The 12975-nt window shown below is 34.2% G+C and overlaps 1 protein-coding gene across 3 annotated transcripts in view; it reads right to left on the bottom strand.

Moving 5' to 3' along the window:
- Nucleotides 1–12975, bottom strand: part of agfg1a (ArfGAP with FG repeats 1a) — a 47739-nt gene that overhangs the window by 18914 nt on the left and 15850 nt on the right. For all 3 annotated transcript variants that reach the window (XM_056473707.1, XM_056473710.1, XM_056473709.1), the window contains exons 2-3: nt 6496–6589; nt 320–435 (exon numbers count right to left, since the gene is read on the bottom strand). In XM_056473707.1, coding sequence (XP_056329682.1) covers nt 320–435; nt 6496–6589 — 210 coding nt within the window. The remainder of the gene's footprint in view (nt 1–319; nt 436–6495; nt 6590–12975) is intronic.

Here is a 12975-nt window from a genome sequence, read left to right as displayed (position 1 = left end):
TATAAATACTTTTCCACATAATAAAATACCTTAATATTTTATGACAAGTTTTTTTGTCATTTAATCATGTAATAGTGAGAATATGTACAGTTTACTTTGCACAGAGGTCTATTTTGCGATAAAGATGACTATTTGGGTATATAATCTATTAGTATAATAGTATGCTAATATATACTATTATTAAATATTCTCAACGAATATTTCGGATTCAAATATGAAGCTTGTACCGATCCATTTTGGTGTCCACTCCTACTGGCTAGACGTGATTCCTCAACTAAACAGCAAACATCTTAATAAACATTTCAGTCTCAGCTCTTACCATCTCTTCTTTTCATATTTATCCTGAAGAAACTCTTTGACTTTCTGAGGCTCTCTGAAGTCTGGGATGGCCAAGTTCCGGTCGTCATAAAGGCCGAGCCATATCTGTTTGCATACCTGCATATGCATTGAAACGAAATGAGAGATAATCAGGCATACAAAGGGCAACGCCACAAATATGTGCAACAGATTCAAACATATCTGAAAGTTATTACGGAGAATTTTTCCTAAAGAGAAAACAAACAGATAGATCCTTCAGTAACTCACTGCCTCATGAAAAGACAAACAAAACAATGCAGGCATTCATACTAAAGCAAGTCTCGCTTTAAATACACACATGCACTCACCACCCTCCAACATACACAAAAGGAGGAAATAGATTTCTCAATGATTTGAAAAATAAACTATTATTGGAGAGTCAAACACACATAAGACAGCAGATATGTGAAGCTTATGTGGCTTACCAAACCGCACAAATGTGTATGTGTGAAGCCTCTCACAGCACTGAAGACACAAGACACTGCCTTCATTTAGATATAATCAATGCAGACACACATTTACTTAAACACATCCACACCCTTAAGACCATGGTGACAGTGGTAGTAGTGGCTCATTCATTATGCATAGAAACAGCAAAGAGTAGACACACATTATTACTTGACTGTGATGAGGAGCCAAACAGACACTCTGAGAAGAGCTCGATGACCCTCAAGCAACAATGTATAAAGACTTTGTGTGTACTGATTCTGCTGCTACATACATGATTCAGTATGGCATACTGACTAAACAGAACACAGAGCAGTCTATACTTAATATATTGTTAAACAGTATGACTTTTCATACTAGATAGAGTCAAATCAATTTTATTTCTCCGGATTTATTATAATATAAATTCAATTTATATTTTTTTGTTTGAATATTTTTTTTATTAATTTTCAAATATATCCATTTACAAATCTTAAAAACCCCTACATAGAATAGAACAGAACATAACTGTTGTTCACTTTAGTCTACCATTACAAGTGTTTGGAGAAACATAGCAATGTTAGTAATGATAATAACAACAACAACAACAAAAAATAAATACATAACTAAAATAAATAAATAAATAAAAGAATAAAATAAAACTAAAACAAAAAGTAAATTACCAATAAAAAAAATGTAAAAACACATAAAAATATAAATAAATTATATATATAGTTGAAGTGAGAATTATTACCCCCCTTGAATTATTAACCCTGCTGTTTATTTTTTCCCCAATTTCTGTTTAATGGAGAGAAGATTTCGTCAACACATTTCTAAACATAATAGTTTTAATAACTCATTTCTAATAACTGATTTATTTTATCTTTGCCATGATGACAGTAAATAATATTTGACTTGATATTTTTCTAGACACTTCTATACAGCTTAAAGTGACATTTAAAGGCTTAATTAGGTTAATTAGGCAGGTAAGGGTAATTAGGCAAGTTATTGTATAATGATTGTTTGTTCTGTAGACTATAGAAAAAAATATAGCTTAAAGAGGCTAATAACTTAAAATGGTTCATAAAAATTAAAAACTGATTTTATTCAAGCCGAAATAAAACAATTCAAAGAGGGGCTAATAATAATAATGTTTATATATATATATATATATATATATATATATATATATATATATATATATATATATATATATATATATATATATATATATACATATATATATATATATATACATATATATATATATATATATATATATATATATATATATATATATATATATATATATATATACATATATATATATATATATATATATATATATATATACATATATATATATATATATATATATATATATATATATATATATATATAATATATATATATATACATATATATATATATATATATATATATATATATATATATATATACATATATTATATATATATATATATATATATATATATATATATATATATGGTATTACTTAATATGGTCAACCGAATCAATAAATGGGTGCCATACCTTACAGAATTGTTTACTCGTCCTCTTAAAGAGTATCTGATTTTTTCAAGGCAAAGACAAGACATCATCTCACTGGTCCATTGAATAAAGGTGGGTGGAAGGGGATCTTTCCATTTAAGCAAAATTTTACACTTTGACGCAGAGAAACAATTTCAATATAATACTACCACTACTGGTTCTGGCTCTAATTTATTTTGAAGCAAATTTAATTAATATTCTAATATAAATATATTAACTATAATATAAAGTTTAAATAAATTGACACATAAAGGTTTGACAATATTTACTGTAAATTTCAAATAAAAATGTCATTTAGAGCAAGCCTTTGAAAAAAAGTACATCTGATTGAAATTGCAAATGTTTTAAAATTGACCACACAACAACCCATCAATTCTGAGTATGCCTCACGCAGGTGAGTGGGCTTGAAAAACCACCTGTAGAAAACACTCTTTCATCTCTCTGACGCTTTTACTGATCAGCTTGCACATTTGCCCCAGACACAAGCAGAAACAGTTCCTTTGTATACTTGCATTTCTTGTGTGTATTGCCTCTTCTTGTTGAATCACTAAATCCCTTCTCAATTGTAAGTCGCTTTGGACAAAAGCATCTTCAAAATGACTAAATGTAAGTGTAAACTCTAAACAAATTAAAATAAATAAAATGAATCTCTGTACAATATTGTCTCATCTGTGATTTGTTTTCCAATATGTGGGAATGAAAAAGTATTTAGAACTATTACCAATTTTACTTTACTTGTATTCAAATAAATGCAGCCTCGGTGGCTCAGTGGTTACCACTGTGGCCTCATAGCAAGTAGGTCGCTGGTTCCCACCAGTTGGCATTTCTGTGTGGAGTTTGCATGTTCTCCCCGTGTTGGTTTCCTCCGGGTGCTCCGGTTTCCCCCACAGTCCAAAGGCATGTGCTATAGGTGAATTGGATGAAGTAAATTGGCCGTAGTGTATGAGTGTAAATGAGTGTGTATGGGTTGCAGCTGGAAGGGCATCCGCTGCGTAAAACATATGCTTGGTTCATTCTTCTGTGGTGACCTCTGAAATGGAGACTAATCCGAAGGAAAATGAATGAATGAATAAAGGCAGCCAACCCTGACATTTTAAATGATAACCTATCTTGAATTGCTTAAAAATTCATGTCCCTTAGTAACCTAGACAAATGACTGAAGACCTGCCAGCATCAACAGTACGCGTGACATGCTCTTGTCATCAAAAACCAGATAAACAAAGGACCGACAGATGCTGTGAGACTTTAATGCATCAAACCTGCTGTGTGATAAGACCGGTTTCAATTGGACCCACATAAAACAACTTCATGAAACAAAGCGCTTGCTCACACACACTCACAGCTCCTTCTTAAGTTCATCATGCTTAAATGGGGGATTATGGCATGTGTGTAATAAGACACAGATCTCGTAAATAAGAGTCTTCTCGGCACGCAACATCATTTCCAGCTCATCCTCGTAAATCAGGCCTCACGAGACCTGGGAAAAATCCCAGGAATGTTAAACAGAGATGGAGAAAAGGAGGAGGAGGGGAGATGAAAAAGCGCTCTCGTCTTTGACAGTCAAAAGAAGATCTTACAGATTCTGAGATATTTAGACTTAGAGGAATTTCACCTGCCTTCAATACCACCAAAAATAAGTCAACTTCACATGAATGTTTCAAATAACGGAAACGTAGTTTAAAGTGAAGATATTTTCAGTGATCTTTCTTTCATATAAGCACCACGATACTCACTGTAGGTCTGTCACAATAATCAATATATCGACTTATCACACTACACATGGACATGATCTCAATCATTTTTGGTAATGTAATATGTATACATAATAATCAATTCAGCAACATTTCAGCTGATCAACATCTCTATCTCTCTATTGGAGGTGTCAGTGTGGTTAAAAACAACACTATAGTATTTACTATAAACTACTATAGTATATTTTCATGTCGGTGCCTGACAACGGAAAATAGGTCTGGTATCAGATATCACAGCCTCTGTTACTTTTTACCTTGGACTTTTTTTGTTACCTATTATTATTATTTATTATGGATACGTGTTTTCACATTCTGATTCCAATGCCTCATTATTAAATTGTTAAGATGACTATAATTAAATGAAATGTACTTTAGAATAAAATATTATGTGTTTTTTGGAGGAGTGTACTAGCATTTTGATGCTATTATATTGTCATTATATGATGAATGGCATAAAATGGTCTTAAAATGACAATAATATCGTTTATCACAATATATTTTGGTGCGATATTTCGTACAACAAAAAACAGATGTGGCGACAGGCCTAATTCTGGCATTATATAAGTCTTAAAATTACAATAATATCATTTATCGCAATATTTTTTGTTACAAAATACTTGTACAACAAAAAATAGATGTGGTAAGAGGCCTAACTCACTCTAGTTTACTCGCGGGATGTTTTTACCTCTATCGAAAAGCTAAAATATTATGACTTGTGCGGAAAAAAGCACAACACGTCACGCTTTCTGTGTCATTTGCTCCACCCAGCAGTAATTCGACTCTGTTTTTGGGTTTTGCATTGACTTTGTATGTAATCTTCTTGCTTAATTTCGCTTTTGGTGTGAACCCAGCATTACAATGTGATTATGTACAAATTAAACAAAATACTTATTCTAAACTGTACTTGTTACAATATTTAAAACAATAACAATCATATTCAGGGCTTGACATGAACTTTTTTGATCACCTGCCACTGTTTTCCAACGTTACTAACCACTCTGCATTGTCACTAGCCATAATTCTGTTGTTGGGGAAAATATATTTTATATGCATAAATTTGACTTTGACATGCTAAAGTACTTGATTTAAAATTTTGTGTTATGTCCACATGCCGCCTCATTCATTTCACTTTTTGTGTGTCGTGTATGAGCTTGCTCAATGAGCATGAGCAAATGGGTCATGGTATTATAGTGCTTTGTTTCATTGTATATCTTTATTTACAAGTAGCAGAGTATTTACAGCTAATGTATAGTCTATTTCTGTCCGTTACCACCCCGTCCCTTTGTGCCACCTTTTTCCTTTAAAGCGGCGGCGGTAGACCGTATGGCGGTAATGGTCACATTGAATTCTCACCTACTGTTTATTGCAATTAGTTTTTATTTCACATGGCTTTTCAGAGCTCAAAATTAAGGATTTACCAAATGTATCTCCGACTACACAAAACAATAATTATTTATTTGCCACAAATTTTAAATAGTCAAAACAAGCAAAATATAGCTGTATACTAAACTTTTTATCTAACAAAACATGTACACTGCTTCTATCTTTCGCTTTCATGCTTTCACTTAGTAATTTTTAGCGAAAACCTCAGATACTGTTGGCTGGTTCCTGTTGGTTGTGCACTTTTTTTTAACCAACCAAGTTTGTCGATGCCATTATAATGACACAGATCACTCTGTCTATTCATCCCAGAGTCCCACAGAAAAAGTGATTGACAGGTGGTAATTGTGTGTAACTTATCTTTATTTACATATGATTTGGTTATGGGTAAAACAAAGACCATGCGGGTCAGGTAGTTGAAACCGTAGGCTACAAATATTTAATTCGTTACGACATTGCCTAAGACAACGGTGTCATCGTCTATCGCGATGTTTCACATTAGACATCGTACGATGTAGAATTGTTCGACATTGCCCCACCCTAGCTGACATGTTTTTGTAATGTTTGGACAACAAAAGTGTATTGTAAATTGACAATTAACCATCTAGCTTCTACAACTTGCCTTTAAACTCAAAAGAAACAGTAATTTGAATTTCTAATAATTTTTGTCCATATCGCCCAGCCCTAAAATTACTGAGTATTTTGGGGTCATTTAATGTGAACCACATGATACTTTTTTATAAATATGTCTGCTAAGAGTATATTGTACAAAAGATATTATTATACTGAACGACATTTTAGTGGACGTCTGCTGTAAATGATGATAAAACTGTATTGCAACTTTTAAGATGGAAAGAAATACCAGAAATTCCCCTTATCTTATCATAATATCATGTGAGTGTAAATCATAAACTCGGTGGTGTCCGGATATCAGCACAAAGAGTCCACACAGATGACGACTGGTCAATAAAAACATCATTGCACTTTCGACCATGACATCATCAATTACCTCATTTCCATGCTTCTGTAGAAGTTCTATTTCCTGTTGCGTGAAAGTGGTCATGGAGATGGACTTCACTCTGTGAGGGGGATTCAGGCCACGTCTAAAAGAGACACAAGAGTAAAAGGTTAATTGAATAATGGAAAGTGTTGTACATTGACTACAGTGTGAATGAGATTTTCTGCTCCCTCAGTCTGACTCTTCATTACAAACATGCTTTTAACACACAGATCTAGGACAAGGACAGACTGTTTTGGTGACTGGCCAAGTCTGTGCGCAGCAAGAATGTGTGTGTGTGAGGGGGTGGAAGAGAGTGATAGTGTGTAAAGAGAGAGGTGAGCTAATGCTGCCTTCAGATCGCATTGGAATTACTGTATTTAGGCTATCAGCACACATTTATGGCACTAGGATGTTGTAATGGGTTTTAATGGGGAAGTCATAACTAAGAATTCATAACAAGTGTGTTTCTAAATATTTGATTAACTGTTAGAAAGTAATTCACATTAAGGCATTTGATACAGGTGAATTGGGTGAACTAAAATTGTCCATAGTGAATGTGTGTGAATGAGTGTGTATGGATGTTTCCCAGTGATGGGTTGCAGCTGAAAGGGCATTCGCTGCGTAATACATAAGTTGGCGGTTCATTCTGCTGTGGCAACCCCAGATTAATAAAGGGTCTAAGCCGAAGGAAAATGAATGAAATGAATGAATGTTTTCATTATGTGCGAGCTGACAGGCCGGTCATTCAAACAAGTTATAAAAGTAAAAAAAGATAGCTATACATTTAATTGTTTTCTATTTTTTTTAATAATTCATGACATAGTTGTTGTTATTGCTTATATAGTTCGGACAACACAGAAAAAAAACTAAACAAAACTAATACTATAAAACAATAAGCATTTAAGTTGAGTTGTGCTTTTTAATATTTTTGTGGAAGCTGTGACTTTTAGTTTTAGTAAGATAAATGGGTCATTAACAATAAGATTTCATAACAAGTGTGTTTCTAAATATCTGATTAACTGTTTAAGACTGTTAGAAAATAATGCACATTAAGGCATTTGATGCAAAATACGTGGGATATTTATTGTCTATTGTAATTGTTATGTGCTAGCTGACAGGCTGGTCATTCAAACAAGTTATGAAAGCAAAAAAAAAATAAAATAGCTATACATGTTATTTGTTTATATTTTTAGAAGACATGATTTGGTTGTCGGACAACATGGCAAAAAAACTAATACTGTAAAACAATGGCCATTTATGATGTTAAAGCTGAATTTTCAGCATGTCTTCAGTGACGTATGAGCCTTCAGAAATAATTTTCATTTTTTTAGTGCTCCAGAAACATTTTTTTATTACTATCATCAATGTTGATAAAGTTGTGGTGCTTAATATTATTATGGAAGCTGTGACTTGAAGATTTTGTAAAAAAAAAAAAAGTAGTAATTTTTTAAAAACGTTACACATATATTTATATTTATATATAAATATATTTATATATATATATATATATATATATATATATATATATATATATATATATATATATATATATATATGAATAAATATAAATAAATTAAAAATTGTCCCAAATCTTTGAATACTAGTCTAATTACCCAATATTTGAAATTACACACCTCACTCGGCATGTCACAATATCTAATTTTTGTTGTGCGATATGCTACAACAAAATATATTGCCATAAGCGATATTATTGTCATTTTAGAACCATTTCATGCCACTCATTATATAATGCCAGAACAACAATACAATAGCATCAAAGGCAAGTAACGGTCTTCCAAAAACAAATCATTTTATTTTTAAGAAAATTTCATTTAATTGTAGTCATTTTAACAATTTAATAATGAAGCATTGGAATCAGAATGTGAAAATGTATATCCTAAACAAATAAATAAATATTATAAAATAAATGTTAACAAAAAAAAGTGCAAGGGAAAAGGTAACAGAGGTTGCAATATCTGCTACCAGATCTATTTTCAGTTGTTAGACACTCACATGAAAATATACTATAGTAATGTATAGTAAATACTGTAGTGTTTTTTTAACCATACTGACACCGACACCTCCAATAGAGATAGAGGTGTTGCACAATTAGCTAAAACGTTGCTAGAAGTGGTTTTAAGTATGGGCGATATATATTGCATCACCAAAAACGATTACGGTCACGTTCATGTGCTGTGCGATAAGTCGATATATTGATTATTGTGACAGACCTAAATCTCACAAAAAAAATAAATGAATAAAAAAACCCACAAGCACATCACAATAAGAATTAAGTACAAAAGATGATGAGGAATTATTTGATGGTCCAATGTCTTTAAACGAGTCTGTGCTTGTTTACTCCACAGCCTCATGATCTTTGAACACTTGATCTCCGAATGCCCAAGAGCAATGTAAACATGTGTAAGAGCTGCCCATTACAAAGCCTGTTTCCTTCCTGTATTTACCCTGTTAGCTTGCTCAGATTTGCTCTCTAGGGATCTGAATGCATGTACTGCAGGAAAGCCACCTCTCATTTCGCCTACACATTCGTTTTCTTATTTCCACCCCTGATCTCTTCCTTTCTCTTTCATCTAACAATGTCATTTGCAGCTAATAACTAACAGGAAGTTCATTTAGGTAGTTAAAGAAGCGGTAGATTTGTACTCACACACTAGTTTCCACACCATTGGGACAGGAGATTACATTAAGTACATGTATAAGTATGGAAAAGACATTCAGCGCCGTCCCTCTGTTCTGAAACGGCGTGACAGTTCATTTGACACCTGAGCCGCAACAGATGTTCAAAACACCGTTCGCATAAACACACCCCCTCGAAACCCCCAAAAGGCGCACACAGACAGACAAACACGCAACTTCTGCACTAACAACTGTTGACTGTTTGCATGTGGGAATGCAAGCGCGCTAGGAAATTTCCCTCAAAGCAATTTTCCACCTCTGGGGACGCCACCTGTAACTTCCTTTGCATTGTATTGTGTTTGTGTGTGTGTGTGTGTGGGCACATATCTCTATGCATAAGCGAGGCCTTCAGTGATAAATTCTGAAGGGCATGAACAGAAAGGGCTTGGTAAGATTAGAACTGGTGCTAAATTATTCACACGACCTGCTGCGGGCCATTGGCACAGGGTTGGGATTCTGTAACTGCGGCCCCTAAGAACCATTCGACTTCGACAAATGTTAAACTTCCAGAAACGAACATCTAACTTACAAACTACTTATTTTTAAATGAGCTGAAGCAACACAAATCAAATGGGGACAACTTAATCTTATGTTTTATCAGCTTAAAATTGTAAAACATAAGTAACTTGTTGTAAGTAACTTGATGTCGGTGCCAATGGCTTAGTGGTTAGTCCGTCGACACATGCACAGGTGCTCATGACCTATGCCGATCCTTCCCCTCTCTCTGCTCCCCAAGCTTTTCTGTCAATACTCTCTACTGTCCTATCCATTAAAGGTGAAACCCCCCAAAATAATAATAATAAAAAGTAACTTAATTGATTTGCGTTGGGAGGACATCAAGGAATTGTGTGAAACAAAGCGTTTTTTACATTGTGAGAAAACTTTCAAATCATTACACCAGGAATAGTTTCGAAGTAGCCTAATAGTATAACCTTTGATTATTATGCAAATGTGTAATGAATATGGAATTAATTCACTTGGAAGCTGCTTAAAATTCAAGGTGACTCAAAGTACATCTCACTGCAGAGGAAGTGCCCTGAAGTAACCTAAAGTTCCTTGCTTAAAAACAAAATGGTCAAATTGTGAATTTATATGCATAAACAAGCGCATGACACACACACACACAAGGTATATAACAAAAAGTTGAGCTTGTGCACTTTTAACAACTTCCAGAGGTAGTTTAAAGGGGTGGTCCAAAGTGTATTCTTTTTATTTTTTTTAAGATTTATTTTTGGCCTTTTTTGCCTCTATTAGATAGGACAGTATTGAGACAGGAAGCGAAGTTGGAGAGAGAGAGTGGGGGGTAGGGTAGGGAAATGTCCTCTAGCCGGGATTCAAACTCGGGACGCCCTGATGTGCCATATGTCTGGCTATTGCGCCGACCACTGTGTACTCTTAAGGCTTGGTTATGTTTATAAGATGCAAAGCAATGTGTGCTCATCCTACATTTGTAAAAAAAAAAAAAAAAAAAAAATTTCTTTGATCATATACAGCTACTCAGCTAACATGAAAACGACTGCCATATTTCCTAGTTGCTCTGAAAGTCCCACCCTTAAAAGGCTCTGATTGGTCAGCTAACAATGTGCTATGATTCGTGGATCGGCTCCACATCACCAGGAAGCGTCACATCCAGTCACGGCTCTACAAGCTGTGCCTCTGCTGTGTAAATACTGTCAGTCAGTTTAGCCATGTCAGTGTGAGCCTGAATTGGATTAGAAAATGAATAGCACAAAGCTGAACCTCACGCCTGCTCTCTAAAATAAAACCTGACAAGTGTCTTTCACATATATTAGGTTTATAAGCAAGTGTAAGTAATATGAAACATCCAGATATCTTTTGCGAGTTCGTTATTACGGAAAGGGGCCACATAGATAGACACTGCATGCACTGTTGATGATTGTGTGTTTACAGCCGTTTGACTGATAAATATGAATTTGTAGCTATATTGATAACGGTGCCAAACAGCATTTCCTGTTGTTTACATCCTTGTTTATGCCCTTGCTACAACATACCGTTAACACTAGAAATGATGCATGTAATAGATCAACTTTAACAAATGAAAACACTTACAGGTTGTGGCTCACAATCCACAGCTTCTTCTATTATGGTTGGAGGAGTTTTTAAGCCGAATCCAGCGCTGAACTGGGAGTAGGCATAGGCCGGTATAAGATTCTGACGGTATGATAACCTTGGATATAAATATCATGGTTTCACGATATTGAGAATACTGCTCTAAAATAAATTCTTTTTAAATATCTGGGTAAAAAACAAAACCTTTTTCCACTTTGAACACATTATATTTTAGTTTGGGAAACATTTATAATATTTTGGAACAGTAATCATGCCAGGCTAAATAATTCAAATTAATTATTGACTTCTACTGTCTTCATTTGTTTCAAAAACACAGATTTTTTATTTACAATTTAAAACGGCATCTTTGGATATATTTTCTGCTGGAAATAGTGTTGTCCTAAAAAAAAAAAAAAATATGTAAATAAAAAAATAAATAAATCGTACTTATACCTTAGGAACGGTATTACAGAAAAATTTGACTTTTCCTAACCGTGGTATACCTTGAACACAGTTATCATCCCATGCCTAACTGGGAGAGATTCTGGAAGCTGTCCTTTCTCAAATGCTAGCTATATTTTTTTATAATTCTCTGGAACATAATTAAAATTAAATTGTAAGCACTTCTCGATTTGTGTCGTGTCCTTTGGAAGTCCAAATACAGAAACAGATGAAGCTCCGTGGAAACAGCAGCGTTTTTAGCTTTATCTGCTATACCATAACAGCGCCTACGGCCACGACCCTTCACTGCGCGGGGTATGCGCACGTGGTGAATGTGCATAACCTGAAGCGTTTGTGATCTCACTAACCCAGATGTATTTTTTTTGCCAGTCGCCAAATTCTTTCGTTATAGGCTTTGCTAAGCTAACTCTGTAAAAGCCAATGTCTCCCTTTGAGCATATTGCATTCAGAGATGTTGTTTATGAACTGAACGAACGAGACCACTGAACGAGACCTGCATGACAGCTCATGTAAAATAAACCATTGGCTCAGGCAGTGTTTACACTAGTGTGTTTTCTTTTTAAAACTGTTTTAGATTGAAATTCAGTGTCAGGAAAACAATCTCAGTCCACAATATAAACCTTAAAAAGCACTCACTGGGTATACGCATTTTGATAAGGTGCTTGACGAATCAAGGAATGATGGGCAATATTTCAGAAGACCAGTCAGAGAGCAAATGTGAACAGTCATGCCTCGGTTTTCAAAAGGGTCTATACTGAAACAAAAAGTTTTTTTAAAAGTAAAACAGGGACTTTAGCACGCATGGACCAGTATAATATTCTTGGTATAAGAAAAATCACAGTTTCCCGGTATTGTCATTACTGCTTTAAAATAAGTTCTTATTTAAATGTCTGGAACAAAAACAAGTTTGTTTTTTTACCATTGAACACAATACTGCACTGTTTAGGTCCATATTGTGGCATGCTTGTATGTTGGTGTATAAGCTATTTGTTTCTCAGATGTTTGCCGAATCGTGGGCTGACCAGTAGCTTTTGATTTGGAGGGTGCTTTGCTGCTGGAGATGCTGCTGGCCTTTGACAACACATAAATAAATATATACCTTGGGAACAGTATAACAGATAATTATATGACTTTTCCAAACCGTGGTAAACCTTGAAACCAGGTATTATCCCATACCTAGACTTTAGCTTTAGTCTGTTTTTGTTTCAGTTTCATTGAAGATGCCGGAGTAGTGTGGACAGCAGGTAGCCGTAATAAAAG

Source organism: Danio aesculapii, chromosome 15 (assembly GCF_903798145.1).
Source record: "Danio aesculapii chromosome 15, fDanAes4.1, whole genome shotgun sequence".
Classification (NCBI taxonomy): domain Eukaryota; kingdom Metazoa; phylum Chordata; class Actinopteri; order Cypriniformes; family Danionidae; genus Danio; species Danio aesculapii.
The sequence above is the reverse complement of the archived record's forward strand: the minus strand, read 5'-3'. Positions and strand labels throughout refer to the sequence as shown.